The sequence below is a fragment of the Pollachius pollachius genome, assembly GCF_949987615.1.
Source record: "Pollachius pollachius genome assembly, chromosome: 17".
In the NCBI taxonomy this organism is placed as follows: Eukaryota; Metazoa; Chordata; class Actinopteri; order Gadiformes; family Gadidae; genus Pollachius; species Pollachius pollachius.
The window spans coordinates 9,075,139-9,099,090 of record NC_136950.1 but is presented as its reverse complement, the minus strand read 5'-3'; the positions used below and the strand labels follow the sequence as shown (position 1 = coordinate 9,099,090).

The window sequence follows — 23,952 nt, the reverse complement described above, 5'->3', positions numbered from 1 at the left end:
TATATTTCTTTCTCTTTCTTTGAAATGTTTCAAGTGAAGCTCGCCGCGCTCCTGGCACAGGGGGAAAACCCCCGCTTTTAAAAACACCTGAGCAGACGTCGGCCCTAGTGGATAGACATCGGAAACGTTGCAACTCCACGACAGCTTTTTGGCACAGAAGACGGACGTGACGACATCTCCCGTCGTAAAGGTGGGCGGAGCTGCAGCTCGCTTTTTGGCACAGAAGACGGACGTGACGACATCTCCCGTCGTAAAGGTGGGCGGAGCTGCAGCTCGTTTGCTTTAAAATAATAATTAAATAAGAAGCGTAAAAAGATTAATCTGAGTGGTTCCCGCCCTTCGGAGAGGGGCTGTTGCCGAGGGCGACAAGCCTCTTACTGCAGCATGATCTTAATCGTCTTGTTGGTCGACTCGTCGTTTAGGTGTTTCGTCGTGTACCTGCGAAAAAGAACAACACACAAACGTTAGAAAGCGCATTGCTGAGCTGAAACGGTTTAGTCACCAACACTCTGCTCCAAGGAACATCAAAGGGATGCGTTTATAGGTTTAACTGAAAATCTGTTCAGACCCGGTCAGCGAAGCGGCGTACTGAGTGCGTTGAGCAGGCCCGTCCACGCTGCCCGGAGGCTGGTCTTTGAGGACCCTTAATGCAACCTTTCATCTGTGAGAGACAAACACACAGACACCACTCCTTTAGTCTCTACGGACAGGGCCAGCGGCCAATCCGATCAAGGGGGGTGGGGCGGGGGCGGAGACTCACGTCTATCTTGGAGGATTTGGCGAATGCCCCGACCGGGTGGACGTAGTCGTAGAGGATGATGACGCCCACCATCACACGCAAACAGAACGACACCGTTTCCTCGTTGGTGAAGCGGCTGCGGGTACTCCCTGCACACACACACACACACACACATAGTGAGCAAGGCAAGGGGGCTTTGTTTTTACATCCCACTTCATTCAGATTGTTGGCAGGAATCCCATTTGAAAGACATTATAATCGTTAAAGGACCGATCTAGCTCCAGATGTTCCTCTAAATAAAAACAGTACGACCAATCAGAGTCCAGGTGAGGACTTACGGCGTCTCCAGCATGACTTTGCAGACGCTGGCCATGGTACTGAGGCAGTCTGTCGTGTTCTCAATGGGGACGTTCTTGTTCTACAGACGGACACACACACACACACACAGACAGAGACAGAGACAGAGACAGAGACAGAGACAGAGACAGAGAGAGAGAGTTAATGAAGTGATACTCACACGTCATCCATCAGGGTCGGAGTCCACCTTTTTCTTTCCTCACCTCTGACACGAACTTGGTGGTGCCGTCGCTCAGCGTCTTCAACATGGGCGTGGCATCGGCATAGAACAGGGAGATCCGATTGGCCAGCTCGTTGTTCACCTCGTTCTCCCCATCCGCCTGGAACATTATTAAAGATAAATATTAAGCGTTTACATAAACAATATTGATTATTAACCACTCAAACAAAGTGTTGTGGCTCTGCCTTGTCTTGAGAACGTTTCACAGAGAACCCTGCGGGATTCATCCTGTTTTAAATGCATCTTAAACAACATCAGGAGCCGTCCGGGCCTCAAGCTGCCTACCTTTCAGGAAAAGAACAAAAAGGTGCAAGGATATAAATAATCTCCTTCAATGTCTAATATCTGTATTATCTTTTTCGTCTGGGCTTTTAAGAGCGGACTTAAAACGAGAGCGTGCGTTTCACACAAGGGACATTGGGCTTTCATCTCCATCGTCTCACTGTGACGCCTGAGACGCCGCCGCCGAGACGAACAGACAGCGAGGCCCACCGACGGGACGCGACGCAACGCGACAGCCTACTGTCTGGGAACCATTTGGCTAACGGAACAGTCTGAAAGGAGCGCATGAAACCAACCGTCCCCGCTGAACAACAGACAGGCATGTATGCAGAAGAGCCAGACATTATTCACCCAAATAACAAAAATGAAAGGAGACTTCTCCGATGACAAGAAGTGCCATGTCGACGTTGCATGGAAGGAAAAAATTAAAATGTGCTTCGTCGTCATATAGCTATATAGAAAAGCGTCATGACGCTTTTCTCTAAAGAGATTGCCAGTGAGTTCAGATACAGGTCAGTGAGGAGCAGGAAGGGGCTAGACAGTACAGAGACAGGTCTTTAAGGATAGGAAGGGGCTAGACAGTACAGAGACAGGTCTTTAAGGATAGGAAGGGGTTAGACAATACAGACAGGTCTTTAAGGATAGGAAGGGGTTAGACAGTACAGAGACAGGTCTTTAAGGATAGGAAGGGGTCAGACAGTTCAGAGACAGGCCATTAAGGATAGGATGGGGTTAGGCAGTACAGAGACAGGTCTTTAAAGATAGGAAGGGGTCAGACAGTTCAGAGACAGGTCATTAAGGATAGGATGGGGTTAGGCAGTACAGAGACAAGTCATTAAGGAGCAGGTAGGGGTCAGGGGGCATCTTGCTCTTGGAAGCCTACAGGTAGAATTTGGATATTAGGGATCGAATACAGAAACTGGGAGTCAAACACCTTAACTAATAGACTTTCCTTACGGAGCAGAAAAAAAAAAGAAGCTGCAATCCTTCCAGAAATGTGGGTCTGATATCTCAACTCAAACTGACACAAGTCATTTCTCAACACAATAATTTATCCAGAGAAGAAGAGCACTGCTGTGCTCCCAGCGTAGCGAGGGGTTTTCCCCTGTCTTCACGCCCAACAGGGGCCCTGAACCCAGCCTGGGCACTGTTACCACGGTGACCTAGATTTTAGGGGGCCGGGGGGGGGGGGGGGGGGGGGGGATGCCCGGGCGTATGGGATGGATCCGAGGGAGAAGGAGAGAGGACTGGAGGAACCCACCGGCAGGTTGTTGATTCTCATCCGGCTCAGCGTCCTCCGGTAGTAGCTGAAGTCGTTCTGGATGGCCGGGTTGGTCATCTGTATGGAACACACACACAAACAGCACGTTAACAGATAGAAATAAACAAAACATACACCATACACCACTGTGTTCACCATAGGGGGGGTACCAAGGGACCCTAGAGTAGAGCGGTAAAGAAGGAGGCTGTGGGGGAACAGAGACGGAGGGAAACGGGAGGGTGTTTGGCAAGGCCCGACATGATGATGTCATCACGCTGACAGGAAGTTGTCAGCATGGAGGTGGAAAAAAATGAAGAGGTATAGCCTGGAGGGAGGCGGGGGGGTAAACCTGACATAAAAAGGAACATGATGCGATTACACGTCGATCTGCTGATTCCAATCTACACACTGGCTCCTCTACCCTCCCTCCGCCTCCTTACTCTTCAATCCCTCTCCCCTCCCTTTATCCTTTTTCTTTCCTCCTCTCCTCTCTCTCCGCTTCCTCTTCCCTTCTCTTCCTTCCTCTCCTCCTCTTCCCTTTTTCCTCTTCCCCCCTCTCCTCCCTTTCTCTTGTCTAGCCTCTTTCCCCTCTCCCTCCTCTTCCTATTTCTCCTCTTCCTTTCGCCCTCTCCTCCCTTTCTCCTCTTCCTCTTTCCCCCTCTCCTCCCTTTCTCCTCTTCCTCTTTCCCCCCTGCTCCCTTTGTCCTCTTCCTCTTTCCCCTCTCCCTCCTCTTGCTCTTCCCCTCTTTCTATTTCTCCTCTTCATCTCCCCCGTCCCTCTCCTTCTCTTCCTCTCCTTTCTCTCCATCCTTGTCACCCTCTTTTTCCTAGTGAGCTATGGGGGGGGGGGGGGGGGGGATGGGCCGACATATTGGACCAGCAACATAGGGTGTCTGGACCTCAACAGACCAGCTCAGAGACCAGTTGTAAAGGAAGTTCATCCCTGCTATTGAACATGGAAGCAGTGCCTAATGTGGAGCTGGGAATTCTGTCGAGACCCCAACTGTGAAGGAGAACTTTACAGATAAGTTAAGTCTAAACGGAGAGAGAGAAGAGAAAGAGAACGAGACAGAGAATCCATGCATTATTGCATGCTGCAGAACTGCTGATGCTGATGGGCCACGCCCATGTCTAGCCTAGGACTGTCTGTTGAAATGAAGATGATGACGAGGATGTTATTTTGACACACTTTCACACCAGACAGCCAATAATATGTCCCCTATAATGGCGAACCAATCAGACCAACCAGTCAGACCAACAAGCCACCAATCAGGGCTGGCTGTTGGGGGTCATGTTTTGGAACACGTTAGGCAGCCAGACATGCTAAGTGGGTCAGGAGACCCCGTCCACCATGGACCCCGGATAGAGGCGCTGGTCCCTCACCTGAGGGGGCTATGACTGGGGGGGGGACCCAGTAAGACCCCCTGGGGACGAGGGATCAGGGGCCACTGTGTTTTTATGCAGAACTGACATTAATAAGACTCAGTTGAGCGTGAATAGGAGAGCGCTCGAGAGAAAAACTGTGTGTCTGACAGTTTTACGTTCAGCTGACTGGTGTAAAATGAGGGTGGGGGGGGTGAAAGAGAGAGAGACAGAGAGAGAGAGAGAGAGAGAGAGAGAGAGAGAGAGAGAGACACGTCCATCTCTTGGAGTGGTTTCTCATCTATAAACCACAACACACTGCAGGAGTACATCCCCCCAGAGGGTAACGGTCGTTCATCTCCTTCACACCGTTCCCAGTCCCCGTTCTCTTCCCCAGAGAGAGACACGTTTAATCCTCATATATACGGCCGAGGTGGAAGGCCTAGTCCAGCTCAGTGTAAGTCCTGCCCGGTGTTTGGAGGAAACCGCCTGGGTCGGTTAATCCTTCTGGTACAGTTAGGTAGCTGAGTTTGTTCAGGGCAGGGTTGGCATGAAAAAATGACAGGACCTAACATGTCGGAAATTAGAGTTACACATCTTTGCTTTAGGATTTTGAGATTATTATTATAATTATTATTATAATTATGATTATTAGATGATAACTTGTGCAGTGCCCATTTAAAACAAGCCGATTGCTTGTGATCCAGTATTGCTGCTTCACAGATGCAATCCTAACAGATGTTGCAGATGTTTCTAGATTAACTAGTTACAGCATTTTAGACATAAAGTGATGTAGATGTCATGTTTCTAGTGAAACTATTACAGTAGTTCTATAGATAAGGATTGTAGAAAAGATAGTCCTAAATGAACCATAACAATTAAGATAATGTGCTATGCTATTTTGAACTATTACAGTACTTGTACAGATAATGTGCGGTAGAAGTGATGTTTCTAGAGGAACTAGTGACGGTAGTTCTATAGATAATGTGAACCAGCCGAGTGTGTAGGGCGCTGCGTGTCCAGTGTTCTTGGGGACCTTGAGCTCGTCGAAGCGCAGCGTGAAGTGCAGGATCTCTGCAAACTGCTTGGCGAGCGCCTGCTCTCTCTCCAGGTGCTGCGTCGGGTCCTCGTACGTCGCGCTGGTCAGCGCCCCCAGCAGGCTGCTTAGCGACGCCTCTGTTGGTAAGCACACACACACACATTTAAAATAATCGGCAGCCATGAAGAGGTGTGCATGTGTGCGTGCGTGCGTGCGTGCGTGCGAATGTATGTTTTCCTGTGTGTGTCCATGTGTGTGTGTGTGTGTTTGTTGGTAATACAGGATCTGAAATGACATCCTCATCAGAGCTGAGGTGTGTTCAACGCCGACAGCCACAACTCCCCAATTAAAAACGCACAAACACCCCCGACACTAAATATCCTGAGTGGTCCTGTCGCTCTGTGTTTAACTCGTACTCCAGACAGGAGTCTATACAGACATTTTGAGACGCAAAATGTCCTCCAGACGAAACGTCCTCGTTAGTGGGAGACATGGGTACCAGTCTACCCCCTCCCCCCCCCCCCCCCCCCCCCCCCCACACTCACACAACGCCCCCGGGCTCCTGGGCCCACTAACCTGCCAGTCTGCTGGGCGGGAACTAGGGGGGAGGTGTGTGTGTGTGTGTGTGTGTGTGTGTGTGTGTGTGTGTGTGTGTGTGTGTGTGTGTGTGTGTGTGTGTGTGTGTGTGTGTGTGTGTCATAAAGCCTTTGCTACTAAGGCGGTGATAAAACGTGAGACTCATTATCTTATTGGCACAAGAGAAGCTCGCTCGGGGCGGTGTAGTGGTGTTGGTGACGGGGGTGTTGGTAGTCTGTCCATTGCTTTGTTCAATGCATTGTTTGAAAGAAGGAAAACACAGAGCCTTATCAGAGCTACACTTGGTAGACCTAGACCAGCAGACAGACCAGAGGAGAGACTGGTCTGAGGCTCTGGCCCACTGGTCTGTCAGGGCGACCAGATGACGGGGTTAATTGATCCAGCCTGGTGTCCGCTGACCTAACGACGCCCACATGCTAGCACCGCCGCTCTCAGACACTGAGTAGTGGAGCTACCCCCTGCCCCCGCCCCCCACCCCCACCTCCGACTGTCAACACAAGATCCAAAATGGAGGAGAGACCCGACTCGGACAGAGGGGGTCTGGTGCAATTCAGGTCATGGCAGCGCAGAGTAGAGCGAGAGAGAGGGTAAGAGCGAGTGTGAGGGCGAGAGCTAGTGTGAGGGGGAGTGAGAGAGTGAGTGTGAGAGAGCGAGTGAGACACACAGGCATGGAGGGACATGAAACTCTTCCTCCGTCACTGAACCTGCATGTTGTTGGCTCATGGGCACTTTAACCAGCATGATGGCTTGTGGGTAATGAAACAGAGTTAAGTAGTGCACGGGACCATGCGCCAGTTGGTTGGTAAGCTAAAAAGTCGTGCTTGGCATCAGCCTTTGTGTGTCTAGAGGCGTCTAGCTAGCCCCTAGCCCCGCTAGCCGTTTGTAGCTCCTACACAGTAGCATGGTAGTAACGATACACCTACGACAACACCGACAGCAGCTAACCTAGCTGTGTTACCATTGGCAAATGCTAGGTGTGCTGGCAAAAATTAGCAAAAACTAAGTGGGGCCCCTACTAACGCAACAGCCTACCAGCCACTGCGTAGACATGTAGGCTCATGTATCCGTCATTCATCTTGGTGACATCACGCCCACTTGTGATGTCACAAACGGCTAGACTTTGAGAGCTAAAATAACATCACGCCCGGCTTTGAAATAGGGGTTCTTGAACAGTAAACCAACAGCTACCTTTAGCCCCTGCTACTAACGTTGACCGGGTAGCCGGCTAGCCTGTAGCCAGCTGTCTAGCAGGCTGCGCCGCGGGCCACATCCTGACCTCTGAACCCCATCAGGGCAACCTGGCGACCTGCTTTGTTACATAACAGCGAGCGTCGGATGGCGCCCGCTGCCTCCATTGACTGCCGTTCCCTTGGTAACCGGGATTACCGCCGTAACAGGGATTAACAGGGCGAAGGTCATCAAGGCACCCCACCAGCCCTAGGGGGTCGGAGTTGGGGGGGGGTCCCTGGGTGTAAAGCCTTCCCAGCCCCGCCTTCTCCCATCGCCATAGTAACGAGGCAGCCAATAGCGGCAATCAGAAGACTGCATTGCAAGCAGCATGTCAATGCAGGGAAAGGCTTACACGCTTGTTTATACAAGGAGGGGTGACCGCATGTGTGTGCTTCTGAAAACATTTGGTTCGTCTGTGTGCGTGCGCGTTTGTGTACACACACGTAGGTAGGCATATGTGAGAGAATATGTGTTTGATTAGCCAACAGTAGCCAATAGTGCCAATGAGGTTAACTATTATGGTCATGGACAAAGGTTGTATGTAGAAGATTGTAATGTGGAAGGTTGTATATAGAAGGTTGTATGTAGAAGGTTGAACAGTAAAGACTGCCGTAGTCAGCATGTAAGCTCCATGTATATGCAGCTCGGTGGTATAGGGAGAACCCAAATAATTTTAGCCAAATATTTGATGTAAATTAATATGGAGGTGATGTTTGAGCAGGTCGAGGCATTTTATTATTAGGTATTCAAATCGTCTTACAATGCAACTTCTGTCTTTGCTTTTAACCAAAGCAGCAGGAAGATGGAGCTATAGGGACCATCCAACATGAATAAAGGGCGTGGTAGTTCCCTACATACCAGTATACCAGTACAAATGGACATAGAATCCATGTTGCTTAAATTCATTGCACTCTTTTTTTTAACGTTGCTGTTTCTCTTACGTATGTATTTTATTTTATTACTTCATTTTATTGTTCACTTTCCACAATGGATTTTTTTTACTTTGCCTTGTTTTCTTTTACTTACCTATTTTATTTTATTATTTTATTTGATGGTGATATTTCTATGTGAAGCACTTTGAGTCTGCCTCGTTTATGAAAAGTGCTATATAAATAAAGTTGCCTTGCATTCTACGGAGCGAAGATATCATTTGCCGCCAGCAACGGAAACCGTTCATATTCGGCGCATTGACGGCCAACCTGACAATCTGGACCACAGTAAATACATCACATTCATCATATGAACTAGTTCCCTTAGAATAACTACAAGCTGGTCTCTACCGTGAACCCCCTAGAGGCCGTTAGAGGAACTACATGCTTGTTTTTACCGTGAACCACCTAGAGGCCGTTAGAGGAACTACATGCTGGTATCTACTGTGAATCACCTAGATGCCTCTTCTAACAGAGCTTCACAAACAGACCGTGATGGCTGTGGGTGCTACGTACCTAATCTCTGGGAGAACTGGTAGAACTTCTTGAGTTTCCCCACCAGCGGAACCACGGCGGCCCACGCCTGATCCTGCAGAACATCGTCGTTTGGGTTCTGGATTGCCTAGCGATAGACAGAACCAACGGGACAGTTACATTTAAGAAAATTATAGAAACACAACAAGCAAAATAATGTTTTGGATAGTGATAAGAACGTTCTAAAGCACAATAAAGTGTGAGAATGCAATAGAATTTCCTTCTGCTTGTATATAACTGCAAGCCACTTTGTTATAAAGTAAATGGATATGATCGTGGGGTAGCAGGCAGCCCCAGGTTAGCCACTGGTTCTCAAGGAGGCTTCCCATTGGGAGTCCAGCTCCCCCTCCTCTGAGCGGTTGAAGGGGTGCGCACCTCTCGGATCTCCTGGCCCGCTCCCTTGTAGGCCTGCAGCTCGTCCAGGATCCCTCTGGCGTCCTTCAGCACCACGTCCACCTGCAGCCACACCTCCCTCTCTGCCTCCGTGGGCATAGCATCTGCAGGAAGCAGCGGCGTAGTTAGTACCAGCTAGGCTTCAAAAGAGTTTTAACATTAACGTGGGTTCAACATAGGGGTGGGTCAGTGGGTTTAACATAGGGGTGGGTCGGTGGGTTCAACATAGGGGTGGGTCAGTGGGTTTAACATAGGGGTGGGTCGGTGGGTTCAACATAGGGGTGGGTCGGTGGGTTCAACATAGGGGTGAGTCGGTGAGTTCAACATAGGGGTGAGTCGGTGGGTTCAACATAGGGGTGGGTCGGTGGGTTCGACATGGGGTGGGTCGGTGGGTTCAACATAGGGGTGGGTCGGTGGGTTCAACATAGGGGTGAGTCGGTGGGTTCAACATAGTGGTGAGTCGGTGGGTTCAACATAGGGGTGAGTCGGTGGGTTCAACATAGGGGTGAGTCGGTGGGTTCGACATAGGGGTGAGTCGGTGGGTTCGACATAGGGGTGGGTCGGTGGGTTCGACATAGGGGTGAGTCGGTGGGTTCGACATGGGGTGGGTCGGTGGGTTCAACATAGGGGTGGGTCGGTGGGTTCAACATAGGGGTGAGTCGGTGGGTTCGACATGGGGTGAGTCGGTGGGTTCAACATAGGGGTGAGTCGGTGGGTTCAACATAGGGGTGAGTCGGTGGGTTCAACATAGGGGTGAGTCGGTGGGTTCAACGTAGGGGTGGATGGGTTTAAGGCAGGGGCTCTTAAACCATGGTTTGGGACCCAGAATGGGTCATGATGCAATTGGAGATGAGTAGTGGCCCAACAGACAAAAGCCTTTGAGTACACCAGCTCTTGTGTGCTCAGTGTTTTTCCAGGCATCAGGTCAGGTCCCACAGACGCTGAAAATGTACTTTTGGATTCCGAGATGATGTTTAAGCACCCCTACTTCAGCGAGATGGTATACCGTATGTGTATGTGTGGTATACACCACGGAAGAGCAACGAGAGGGATGGTGAGGGTCTTACTCTCAAAGTCCAGGAAGAAGTTGGGTTCCTGGTCCAGGTCGGTGCAGGTCAGCACCTTCAGGAGGTTCCCCATGGTCGGGTTCCTGAGGAACCTGGGGAACCGACACACAACGGCAACTCATTACATGGTCCATCGGCAGGCCATTCATTCGGTTCCCACGACGGAGCTTTAACCACTTAATAAAAACAGAGCCTGCATTTATACACCGCTCACCTTTCTAATATGCACGCCTCTCCTCCATTCATTCATACATTCATTCATCCATCCACTCACGCACTCACTCACTAGCGCATGTGATGCAGCTTTTGATGTCGCAGCACCTCAATAACCCCTAGGTGCACTTTGGTGAAATCCCGCCATTCCTGACCACTAAAAGAGGAGCTGGAATCAAGCTACCCGCTCGAACCAGCGTTATCCAGCGTCCAATAATGTCCGTATGCTTTGACTGACCTCAGCCTGACTGTCGAGCCTCTGGGTAAAGCCAACTGCCGGAGGGTACACCATGTGACCGATCCAGACAAGATGCCGGGGTGAACCCAGTGACCCTGCCGTCTCAGTTCAGCGCGGGTCTTCCCAGAGGACCCCCTGCTGTGGCTTTGGCTTCCCGTTGCTAAGGGCGACCAGATGGCAGTGGTATTTTAAAAAGGTGATTTATAGAGAGGGTTCCGCTTGCCCTGCTCCACCAAGGCCACACTTCTGCTTTTCATCCCCGGCTCTGTGGGCAGGAGTCCTTGGAGAGCCGCAGGGTTCAGTGCTCTCGATCCTTTGCCCTGCGCGCCTCGTTCCGGCTGAATCAGCCGGCTGAAACGTCACATCATGGATACCGGTTCGGTCTAAATAGCCTCTTGTTTGTCTGTATATAATGTTGATCGCGGAATACTTGAGTTACGTTGCGTTGCCCTGGGTTTGAGCTGTGGAGTAGGGCGTCCCACGAGCTGTGGTGACGCTATACATGGAGGACAGACTGTAGCTGTGATGGAGGATAGACTGTAGCTGTGATACAGGACAGACTGTAGCTGTGATGGAGGACAGACACTGTGATACAGGACAGACTGTAGCTGTGATAAAGGACAGACGCTGTGATACAGGACAGACTGTAGCTGTGATGGAGGACAGACTGAAGCTGTGATACAAGACAGACTGTAGCTGTGATAAAGGACAGACGCTGTGATACAGGACAGACTGTAGCTGTGATAAAGGACAGACTGTAGCTGTGATGGAGGACAGTCTGTAGCTGTGATGGAGGACAGTCTGTAGCTGTGATGGAGGACAGACTGTAGCTGTGATGGAGGACAGACTGTAGCTGTGATGGAGGACAGACTGTAGCTGTGATGGAGGACAGTCTGTAGCTGTGATGGAGGACAGACTGTAGCTATGATGGAGGACAGTCTGTAGCTGTGATAAAGAACAGACTCTAGCTGTGATGGAGGACAGTCTGTAGCTGTGATGGAGGACAGACTGTAGCTGTGATGGAGGACAGTCTGTAGATGTGATGGAGGACAGTCTGTAGCTGTGATGGAGGACAGTCTGTAGCTGTGATGGAGGACAGACTGTAGCTGTGATGGAGGACAGACTGTAGCTGTGATGGAGGACAGACTGAAGGACATACCTACTGTGATAAAAGACAGACTAGGTGGTGGTTCAGTGCAGCAGGTTGAGGGTAGAAGCTGGTAGTTCTGAGAACAAGACTAGTGGGCTGAGGAGTGGTGGGCTCACCCAAAACCACCATGGGAATACAACTTGAGTAACTGTCTAACGTGGGAAGATGAACACACACACACACACACACACACACACACACACACACACACACACGTCCTTTGGAACCAAAAGCATCCAATGATGAAAGTAAATTCAAATCCTCCAAGTCGATCTACACGCTGTGGAGCAGACGGACTCGGAGCCATGTGAGTGAGGATCTCTATCAGCTTAAAAGCTTAATCCAACGTATTATCGCGTGTTTGACGTGATTACATGTTGACATGTGAACGTCAGATGCCCAAACAACAACAAATACGCTGACGAAATGTGCATCTTTTTCACAACACAGGCCGCAGTTTGCCACTTGACCATCGTGGGTCACACTGGGGTCACGATGACCCGCTCCCAACACTCACATCAGCACCGGTGGTACTTTGTTGTCATGGTGAATATGGGACCTGACAGGCAGGAAACAACACTCAGACCTAACACTTACTGACAAGACAGATAGTAGGAGAGGAGAGAGAAAGAGAGAGAGAGAGAGAAAGCATGAGAGTGAGAGAGCAAGAGAGAGAGGGCGATCTCTGGTGGCCGGCCGTCACGTACGATTATTGACAGTTGACTCGGAGTGACCCAGACAGACAAGGTTGGCTGGTTAGGCAGACAGACAGGTAGGTAGAGTAGAAAGGCAGGTACGTGGAGCAGACAGACCGGTAAGTTGGTAACGCAGACAGACAGACATACAGGTAGGTGGTGCGGAGAGACAGACAGGCAGGTAGGCAGAGAATACATAAAGGTAGGTAGGTAAAGCGAACAGACAGACAGCCGGGTATCTGGAGCAGATAGAAAGGTAGCTAGGTAGATCAGACGGAGATGTAGCAGATAAAACAGGAGACAGTTGTAGGGGGAGGAGTCATGTACTACCACCAGTATCAGCAGGATCTCTGAGCCACGGATCCCAACTATGATCACCGTATCGTGCCTCATACCACTCACTCCCCAAGTCATTTACTCATGTCATCAATAACCTGCCCAACCAACACCGCTGCAAGGAGCGCCCCGGACCAGCTCCAGACGCCCATAGACCCCCATAGACCCCCAGGCCTCTCTACCAACCCCCGCCCCGTGAGGGTGGCAACGCCCCGGACCCTGCAGTGCCCGCGACGGGGGGGGACGGGGGGGGGGGGCAGAGCATGCCCGGGGCGTGTCCGCCCCCCCCCCCCCCCTTCCCTCTGCAGGGGAACGAGGTCACCTTCAGGACGTCTGAGAGTTCATCCCCAAAGCACACAGCCACCCCCCCCCTGCATTATACATGATATTAAAGAAGCAGAGATGGGGTGCAGAAGAAGAAGCCGGACACTTTTCTTGAGATACACTCCTGAACACACAACACCGCCAAACACACTCCTAAAAGAAGAACACTTCTATACACACACAACACCGCCAAACACACTCCTAAAAGAAGAAAACTTCTATACACACACAACACCGCCAAACACACTCCTAAAAGAAAACTCCTAGACACACGAGACTCCTAAACACAATATTAAAAGAACAACACTCCTGAACACACAAGACTCCTAAAAAATGAACGCTTCTAAAACACACAACACTCCTAAACACACTTTTAAAAGAACAACACTCCTAAAGACAAAACACTGCCAAACACACTCCTCAAAGAAGAACACTCCTAAACACACTCCTAAAACCGCAACACTCAATAACACAACTAAACACACAATATAACTCACATAAAATTACTCCTTCTTAAGGATGAACCTTAACTTCATTCAATTGTATGGTTTTAAATGGTTCAAGGTTTGATATTCTATATTTGTTTACCCTTTTAATTTAGTGCCGTTAAAGCCTTAATGAATTACTGGAAAAGGGCTACAAATAAAAAAAAATTTAACATCACTATTATTATAACCAAACCGGCAAGCAAATGTTTACCAGAGACTGAACAGGCTGTGTGTCGGTATGCAAGGTACAGGGGGGAGGAGGGCGAGAGGGGAGGGGAGGGGAAGAGAAGAGCGGGAGAGAGGTTGTTTTTGTTTTTCTCAAAAGACATAGCGTGCGCCAGTCAGGACAGCTTCCAGAGTTACCCCCGACAACCAGATACCCACTCTGCTCTCCCATTGGCTGAGCCAGTCTAGCGAATCATGTGCTGTATCCATGGAGCCAAAAAACAGTTGGCTCCATTGAGAGCCAAGAATAGCCAATCAGAAAGTACAGTAGTAGTAGTAGAAGTAGCAGTAGTAGCCATAGTAGTAGTAGTAGTAGTGATGAATATATTTATGCCGGTGAGGTAATGCGCTAAACACAGCGGATTAGAGAAGCAGTGCATGCTGGGGGCTGGGAGAGATTTCTTAATTCCACTACGGAGACAGCCACTGATCTAACGGTCTTCATCTTGTTATGGTAACAGGAGCATACCGTCACATATTAAGCTTCTCTTTAGCCTCAAATGCTCCCTATATATATACATTAAATATTCATAGCCACTGCTATATCATAAATTTAAGTTAATAAATAAAAGGATCATGATGTGTAAAAAAATAATGATTAAAATGAAGACTAAAATAAATGAAGATTGTATAAAATAGTCTAAATTGAATAAAGACTGAATAAAAATGACAAAAAAAACATTAAGAAAAAAATAATGAATTAAACAAAGTGAAAACACTGATTAAAGACAGTGAAAATAAGAATCCAAATGAAGGATGAGTAGAGACTGATATAGGAGCAGCAGTATCTGCAGCAGCAGCAGCAGCAGCAGCAGCATCACTACAGACGCAACATAGACACGCCTCGCAGTGCTGCAGCCGCTCAGCACGCAATGCACGGCGGCTAGGGGCGTGCACGAGGGCTAGGGGCATGCACAGCGTCTAGGGGCGTGCACGAGGGCTAGGGGCATGCACAGCGTCTAGGGGCGTGCACGGCGGCTAGGGGCGGCATGGAGGGGACCTTGCCGGGTTTCTGGGAGAGCAGCTAGAGCATCACTAAGCTAATGCTAAGAGAGTGCTGACATGAGGTTTTCCTCCAGACCAGCGTGGAAAACACGTGCACGGATCCCGTAGTAGAGCACGAAAACAACCTCCCTCTCTCTCCCTCCCCCTTTCCCCCCCTCTCTCCATCCCTCCCCCTCTCTCTCCCTCCCCCTTTCCCCCTCTCTCTATCCCTCCCTCCCTCTCCATCCCTCCCTCCCTCTCTCTCTCCCTCCCTCCCTCCCCCTCTCTCTCCATCCCTCCCTCCCTCTCCATCCCTCCCTCCCACTCTCCCTATCCCTCCCTCCCTCCCTCCCTCTCCATCCCTCCCTCCCTCTCCATCCTTGTCTCCTCCCTCAGTCTCTCTCCATCTCCCTCCTCCACCGCCCTCCCTCTTGCATGCATCCCCCCCCCCATCTCGCTCTCCCCCCCTCCCCCCCCTTCATCCACATGAGGAGCTCAGTCACGTGGGCGGTGTCCTGGAGAGACGCTCTGCCCGGGGCGTGTACAGTAGTAGAGCATGTCTGTGTCTGAGCCCCCTGCGTCTGCGGGTGCATGGTGATGCGTCTCCAACCCCCAACGTATTCTGTATGTGTATGATAGTTTATTATGTGGTTTATTATCTGTATACTTTCTATCGGCAGAGTTCGAGGGTATTTAGAGGGTGTAGAGGGTTGGGTTTGGGGGCTGCTGGATTTGTGTGCCATGTGTCTGGGAGGGGTGGGGTCAGACTGCAGCAGGGACGGGAGCGCCGCTCTAAACTTGACCTACATTCCCTCGGTGACACGCCATATCACATTAGCTCAACCCAAACCCACACAGACCCTGCCGCCAACTGCCGACCAATCAGACGACCCGAAAACAGAGCAGCCCTACACACCCCTGACCCCGCCCCTCTGTACCCTAACCCCGCCCTTCTGCACCCAATTCTACCATTAAAAACTGCACTATACTCTACCAATAACAACTGCACCTTACTACACCAATAACAACTGCACCTTACTACACCAATAACAACTGCACCTTACTACACCAATAACAACTGCACCTTACTACACCAATAACAACTGCACCTTACTACACCAATAACAACTGCACCTTACTACACCAATAACAACTGCACCTTACTACACCAATAACAACTGCACCTTACTACACCAATAACAACTGCACCTTACTACACCAATAACAACTGCACCTTACTACACCAATAACAACTGCACCTTACTACACCAATAACAACTGCACCTTACTACACCAATAACAACTGCACCTTACTACACCAATAACAACTGCACCTTACTACACCAATAACAACTGCACCTTACTACACTAATAACAACTGCACCTTACTAAACCAATAACAACGTGCACCCCACTCTACCTTTAACACATGCACCCCACTCTACCATTAATAACTGCACCCAGATAAGAGGAGCGGTTGGGTGGGGGAATCCTAGAGCTGTTTAGTTTGTTTGTGTTTGTGGGGCGAGTTGGATTCTGCAGTTAGCCCCGCCCCGCTCCCCCAGTGCAGAGCCACCAGTATTCAAATTTCTTCCAGCAACACCGCTGAGGTGTGTGTGTGAATTGCACTACGGTGCTGATGTGCACAGTGCTGATGTGCACGGGGCTGATGTGCACGGGGCTGATGTGCACGGGTGCAGAGAGGCTCTGGTGGGGTCACTGATTCCATCCGGGCCCCGGGGCAGGCCAACAGATAAGGCCTCATACAACACGGTATAACAAAACAGAAGACATATCCCGCGAGAGCACTGTGTGCTTGAGCCAAATGTTTTGGACATCAATGCAAATCCAGTTTCTTGTAGCCATCCCATCCCCTGGGTCTCCTGATACTGTTTACGGTTTCTGTTCTACACAATGAAATATGCAGGCTACTTTTTATTTAAGGGGACACTCGTTGAGTTCCTTAAAAGCAAACAAATAGCATATGGAAATATCAAAAACGGCTGCACCACTGCTGGATGCATGTCGGGGAAACACTGGAGTCACCATCATTATTAAACCCACCCCTCCTCTCCCCGACACATGACAACAACACCACAAGATTATTGTATATGCTACCGCACGGTGTTATTATGGGACCACACACTGAACTTTCATAGCTATGCGATGATTGCAAATTTTACATCGCTGTTGCACCAAATTATACTTACGCTATTTGATTCCCCCACTATCGGTTGTCAATAAATGGACGAAGAATTACTTTTTAAAGCTACATTTTAAAAGCTCAAATATGCTTTTAATCAGCCTTGTGAATATAACTCCTTTGATTTGGTCAGTGGTTACATGACTCTGTATTATTTGATCTCAGTATTAAGTCCCACATTAGCAGGTCAAGAAAGCCTTCTTTCATCTGAAACAGTGACTTGACTGCCGCAATGCACTCTTTACTGGCCTCCTGAAGAAGTCAATAGAGAGAGAGAGAGCTTCTGACAGAAACCAGGAGGAGAGAGAATATCAGTCCAGTCTTAACTGTTCTGCACTGGCCCCCTGTAAAGTTTAGAAAACAATGTCTTATATCCACGTTTAAAGCCCGAAACAGGCAGGGATCAGCCTACCCGACTGACTGACAACTTCTACGCCCTACAGAGCACTCGGATCCTCTGCTGTTGGCCTATCGGAGGTTACCATTAAAACCCAAAACAAGGCTGGTGCTGATGCTGCATTTATTAAATATGCACCATAACTGTGAAATAGGTTACCCCCCAGAAATCAGAGAAGCAAGCTCGGTAAAGCTCTTGAAGCGCCAGTTAAAAACCCTTTCCTTCCTCATTTAGCTGTTAATTAGCATTTCATAAGACAAAATGTTTAGCTCTTAATTAGCATTTGGTCTAAGCTGCTTCCTCTGTGGATTATACCGTTATGTTTTAGCTTTTAATCTTCTGGTCGTTTTACTTTCCTTTGCGCTGATTTGCGGACCACTTTTGCAGGCGTGGGAGCAGGAGGGAAAGGTGGGCCCCCGACCTTTCCCTCCCTGCTCCCACGGCTGTAAATTACAAATCAACATATCTCTGCTGCTGTCCCTATGGGGCATGAAGATGAAGGGAGGGTGGGATCGATTCAGCACACCGCCATTTACCAGCGCTCACCGTCCCGCTTACTTTTCAACGCAAATCTTTAACGTTTGCAAATGTGCTTCTCGGCTTGCATAATTTCCTCGGATGTATTGAATCTAATCTAATTCCGACGTGGTCAGGGTCATGGCGGGATACGTACGAATTCATGCGAAGCGCAGGGGACAACGTGTTACACGTCGATTTAGCCTTGCTTTGAGAGTGACAAGATGGAGAGATCTCCCTTGAAATCTCAGTGGTTCCTTTGAATTCAATACAGTAAAACAACTTCAAATAACATTCACACTCACAGACAATGTAATAATGCTTATTTGGGCTATCTCAGTGCTTTAAAGAGAGGCAGACCTAAATGGAAGGACACTTCACGTTTGGCCCCTACACTTCTGAAATGATCCAGCATCCTTGCCATGGTCTGCATATTCTCACACACACACACACACACACACACACACACACACACACACACACACACACACACACACACACCAAATAACGTATCTCTTTAGTTCAGTCTCAATCAGCGGAGGACAGGTGTGTGGCGTCAACACTCCATCAGCAGGTGACCAGGTAACCCTCTCAGCCAATCAGAAGCGACGCATGCAGTAGCACGTGTTGGAGTATAGAGAGGGATACTCTCTGATCTTCTCTGTCTTCTGATGCAAACCAAACTGGTGTTGGGGTCAGGTTCTCCGTTCTCATCGTAATGAAGAAGGCGATCTTTCCAGATCGACATAAAGATGATGATTGATTGATGATTGTTAAAACACATAACGCTTGTTATTTAAGTACTGACCGTAAAAGAAGTACAGCGCACACACACCCACAGTTGTGTGTTTTCAGGTGCTTTACAAACAGAACAACCTACACAACACACCTCCAGCAGAGACAATCACACATCTGATCCACGCCAACAAGACCCAACCCAGTCCACTTTCTAACAGATCAAACAGTCAGACGAGACGACACATTCACTAATTTTCCATCTGGGATTTATAAAGTAACACCTAAAGAGTGAAGAACACTCCTTCATGTTAAACTGCACCAGTTTTAATCCAGAAGGTATTTGACACAAATGACCTTGTAACAGAATAAGGACCCACTTCAACCTCCCCATCAACCCTGTGCAGGTTCACTTGGTCCGCAGACCCCAAAGTGCAGTGAAACACAAGGTTTCCCCTGCGGTTATTTCAGTGTATTTTAAGGAGTACACAACCGATGCAGTGGGGCATAGTCGTTTTTTTCCGGGCCGTTTCACAGCCTGAACTCTGCTGCTGGTTTGGGGTGGGGTCCGTGCCCACCGCGGAGATGTGGAGCAATGCGTGTTTTCGTAGTAACGGCGCATCCCGGCGTTTATTCGGAAGGCTAGCAGCGCCCTCTGGCGGTCGAACGCGGTAATGCAGGGGGAGGGAGCGGGGGAGACACACTGGCACGCCTTAATTCTAAGGGGTCACCGTGGTATGGATCCCATTACAAGTGAACTATAGAGCTGGCAAATACAGCAGGGATATCATAGTGCATGTTCATATCGACACGATGACCACAGACAACTAGATTGGGTTTCAAGAGGTCGACAACAATCGTATCGTACCCCCTGAGTGGTTCAATGATGTATAACTGGGATCGATCTTGGATTCTGGCGTCATTGAAGAGCAGGGATGTAGTAATCGTCTTGACTTCTCCCCCCCTGCAAGGCATTACTGTAAAGACGTGTCGAGTTCCACAACAGTTAAATAAACAGCGTAGGGATGTAGCTCCTTCACATGTGTGGTATGACGAGGTACATACTGTACGTCCATATTACAACGTTTACTAGTTTACTACTCAGCAGACGCTTAGGATTCAGAAACATGTCATCTAGGGTACATGTCATACATGTATCCTAGAGGGGTTATGGGATAGGGGTCTTTTTGCTATAGGTCAGGTTGACTGTAGACCTGGGAGTCAAACATTACCTTATTGGTTGAGAACACTAAACAGAGACAACCAATCAGGGAAGAGGAAACACAGATCTGTAAATATAATTGGCTCTGCTCTCAGCCTTGGACCCACCAAATATCACACCACCAAGCATGAAATGACCTCGCCATTTATTTCTCATTAGAGACAGTGTCACGTCCTGTCTGCCACGGCCCGTACATAGAGCCAAAGCATCTGTATCGACCGATTCAATCTAGGGTTAAGACTAGATTACATCCATTACAACATAATCAATGTTTGTCCATTAAAGACAGGATAGCCGTATAAAAAAAAAAAAGATTCAATTATTAATTACGAAGTCATGTTTCAATTTGTTGATCTCTGACAGGGTGAGGACCAGGGCGTAGTTTTGATATGATGTTCTCAGCATGTCGCCATAGAACCGACATCCGACACCAGACATGAATCTAATACCATCGTATAGAACAGCCAGAGATTTTAATGGATTGAAGCCACAAACACAGTTGCTATGTCTTTAAGAAGGATTCATTAGGATAAATGTTGAATTAAGATGACCTGGACTCCAGGTCAACTTAAATAAAATACTTATTCTGCCAACAATGACATAACTGTGGCTGTGAAGAGGGACTTTCTAGAGACTGAACAGTCTACACAGAACCTTCTAGAGATGGAACATTCTACAAAGAACATTCTACAAAGAACATTTCTGCCCAAACAAACATTCTACACAGAACATTCTAGAGACAGTACATTCTACGTGGATAATTATAGAAAGAACGTTCAATATGGAGCCTTTTATCGAAAGCATTATAGAAGTCGACCATTGCATCATGAACATTCTACACAGAATGTTTAATAGACAAAACATTCTGTGTCTGAACATTTAAGAGTCCCAACATTCTAGACAGAACATTCTAGAGACCACACATTCTGGAAGAAGTACTTCCTAGACCAAAAATTCTAGAGACAAACAATTCTAGCAACTGGATTTAAAACAAGGCACCAAAAAATAGAATGAAACTGGAAGGGATGGGTAGTGTTACTGTAGACTGCTGTGTGTGTGTGTGTGTGTGTGTGTGTGTGTGTGTGTGTGTGTGTGTGTGTGTGTGTGTGTGTGTGTGTGTGTGTGTGTGTGTGTGTGTGTGTGTGTGTCCATAGCACGGTGGAGCTCTGAGGTCATCAATATTACATCACCATGGAGACGCCAGGGAGCTTTTAGCAGACATAACAACCCCCCCCCCCCCCCCCCCCCCCCCCCCCCAACCAGACGGATCATGGCTCACTACCTATGGATGAGCACGGAGCCTGTGTGTCAGCTCCCAGATGCTAGGGGCAAAGGCGTGCCATATACATTTCTGCCTGAATTATTTACTATTCTCAGTCTCAAACACATGGCCTCCTGTCCGCTTCTCTGGTTGATTTCTACTGATTTTTAGGTTAATGGGCAGTTGGACCGGCTGGTTGGTAAAATGTTATAGTTTAAATTTAGAAAGCTAAACAGTAAGGATAAACGGTCGTCACTGATGAAAATGGCACAGAGAGAAAAAAATACTACCACCAGTTTCCACCAGCAGATGGCGGTATGGGTATTCGGTTTGCCCACAAAGTCTAGCGGGTGAAATGTGGCTTTTACAACCCATCATGATTGTGCTTCACCGTGGTTCTTCAAATCCTCGCCCTGTATTTGCCAGATTAAAAACAGCCTGATTAACCCGTGGCACTCCAGGCATCGCATCTACCCCAGCTGTTCTCGGGGGCGCAGGTTTCACCCGGGGGGGGTCAGGCACTGGAAGCTGCACTAAAATAGTTAGCGGTCTGGCCTAATCTGATGGCTTTCAGTGTTTCTAGGGCGCCACGCCAACACGGCATTAGTGTGTGAGCGATGCGTGGCGCGTGCACAGACCCCATGATCTGGATAAGTGAAGCAAGCGATAGGATTATGCGTCAGTGTTCACACGCGCGGATGAACCAATGGGACGCATGGCTGTGGTGCTGCCATGGTAACCATATCCAAGGAGACGAGGAGGAGAATACAAACGGGGATGCGCTCGTGGAAACAGAGCGGTGGCCGGGTAGAGGTGGTGGTGGTGGTGGAGCGACGCTACGAGAGGCAATAGAGGAAACCTCAGGCCCAACTATGGGGAGTTAAGCCACACAAGCCAAGCCCTCCATCCACTGACAGACACACACAGTGATAGTGTTACACCTACATCAGACTATTAGACAATTAGAGCCTTGGCCGGGCTTCATACAGGGACATCCTAAGTCAGGTAGCGGTAAGGCTGAGACACTGAAACCACCTGAGACACTTGGACAGAGAGTGATAGTATCTTCTTTATTAATCCGCAAAAATTAAGTTCACTTCATGTCACACACACACACACACACACACACATCTACAAAAAGGGGGTTATGTAGCAGGGAGGTGTAGGGTGGGGTGTAAATAGGGTGTAGCAGGTCTTACCAGCAGTGGGTGGTGGTGGTGGAGTTGGGTGGCCAGGCCTGGCAGGGGGCCTCTTGTCACAGAACTCCAGCAGAGGTCAGCCTCTGGAACACACACACACACACACACACACACACACACACGCACACGCACACACATAAACACCTGTACAACCGATACACAAAAACACCTAAACACATGCACAGCCGCCAGCTATCCTTCAAACAAACAGCAGTTCATATAAAATATAGCAGTAATATGCAACAGCTCAACAACCACACAAACACCTAACAAGATAGCTGACCCACGACGCAGTTCACTAGTGGAACCATCAAAACACTAATGTGCACAAGAGGATCAAAGGTGTGAAGTCTTGTGCTTTAGGCCCATCACATCCTGTTAATGTTGGCTGTGCATGCTACAGTACTTTTTCACTTTTTACTGGTGATGTGTATCACAAGGTAGAGCAGGACTCAGTACACTTTCATTACTCTTTCAGCTAACGCTATGCTGATCAGCACCTCTGGTGATTCACTGGCTAGTCTGACAACCGAAACAAGCACATCACAGCGTTCACCTTCTCCTATCTGAGTCAGACAGAGTCACACTGCAGGGCTGGAGGTGAATGTGGAACAAACATGCACTTGAACGGCACTTCCTATTGTGCAACACTTCCTGTGTTTCAACGTGCGCTTTGGGTTTCTGGGCATCCTGGTTTCAACACGAGCTTTGAGAAACCCAGTCTTTCATCTTCGAGAAAGAAGAGCAACAAGAAACCAACCATTCCCAAAGACACACGGGCAACTCTCCGCTTTGTTGCGACGCAATAAAACAAAAAGAGAGAATAGCACATGCTGGTTAGCGACCAACCGGGGGAGAGAAGCAGACAAAACCGCGGTGGGGTTGTGATCATCACAGATACTACTGGCCACACACTGGCGACCGGAATAGAGGGAAAACACACAGACCGGAGCACATCTGCATGCAGACGCACCTTGCAGTGACAGTTAAAGTGGAGGTGGTGTAAATGGTGTTATGAACCCCGCCTGCCAATGGTATCATCAAGACTGTGATCTCCCTGTGAGATCACAGGGTGTAGAACATAACCTTCGGTAGACCTTTGGTGAGAGATCTGGGTGTGGGCTTGGATGCAGAGACTAGGGCAGGCTGTTGGTGAGCGATGGGTTTGGGTCATGTCTTAACAAGCATGAGAGCAGCTCCTACGGCATAAGGGTAAGTTACCGTTATAAGCACTGCCGTTAGCAATTATAGGGGAGAGAGGTACAGAGGGCGAATGAGGACAGTCAGTGGAGAGTGAGGGGAGGCCAGAATGAGATTACTATGAATTACTGAAACACACACACACACACACACACACACACACACACACACACACACACACACACACACACACACACACACACACACACACACACACACACACACACACAAACCTAAACCAGGTTAGTGCAGGGGACCCTTGAGTGAGTGAGTCATTGAGCAATCCAACTGTGTGCTATGTAATTTTAAAAAAGTGACATATTCAAGCATGAACTAAAGTGTTTCAATCGAGTTACATCAGCGTGTAAGCTAACAAGGCTTACAGTTTACGCTTATTTGGGGAAACAAGTGGATTAATTTGAGGTACCAACACATTATCATGCAACCATACCATTTAATAAAATATATATATAGTATCAGATATAGTAAATAAATGTTAACTGTAAATCTGAGCTCTCCTCCTATAGGTCAGTTTTGTAGGCCCTCCCTGGTCCTC

General features: G+C 48.6%; 1 protein-coding gene across 1 annotated transcript in view; it reads right to left on the bottom strand.

Moving 5' to 3' along the window:
* Positions 1-215: 215 nt before the first annotated feature.
* fam49bb (family with sequence similarity 49 member Bb) overlaps positions 216-23,952 on the bottom strand; it is a 30,187-nt gene continuing 6,450 nt past the window's right edge. Inside the window, 13 exon segments of the mRNA XM_079754762.1 lie at positions 216-438; positions 590-642; positions 644-661; positions 761-880; positions 882-888; positions 1,078-1,157; positions 1,300-1,416; positions 2,860-2,937; positions 5,258-5,397; positions 8,533-8,638; positions 8,926-9,047; positions 10,011-10,102; positions 22,197-22,279. Coding sequence (XP_079610888.1) covers positions 375-438; positions 590-642; positions 644-661; positions 761-880; positions 882-888; positions 1,078-1,157; positions 1,300-1,416; positions 2,860-2,937; positions 5,258-5,397; positions 8,533-8,638; positions 8,926-9,047; positions 10,011-10,083 — 978 coding nt within the window. The 5' untranslated portion in view covers positions 10,084-10,102; positions 22,197-22,279 and the 3' untranslated portion in view covers positions 216-374.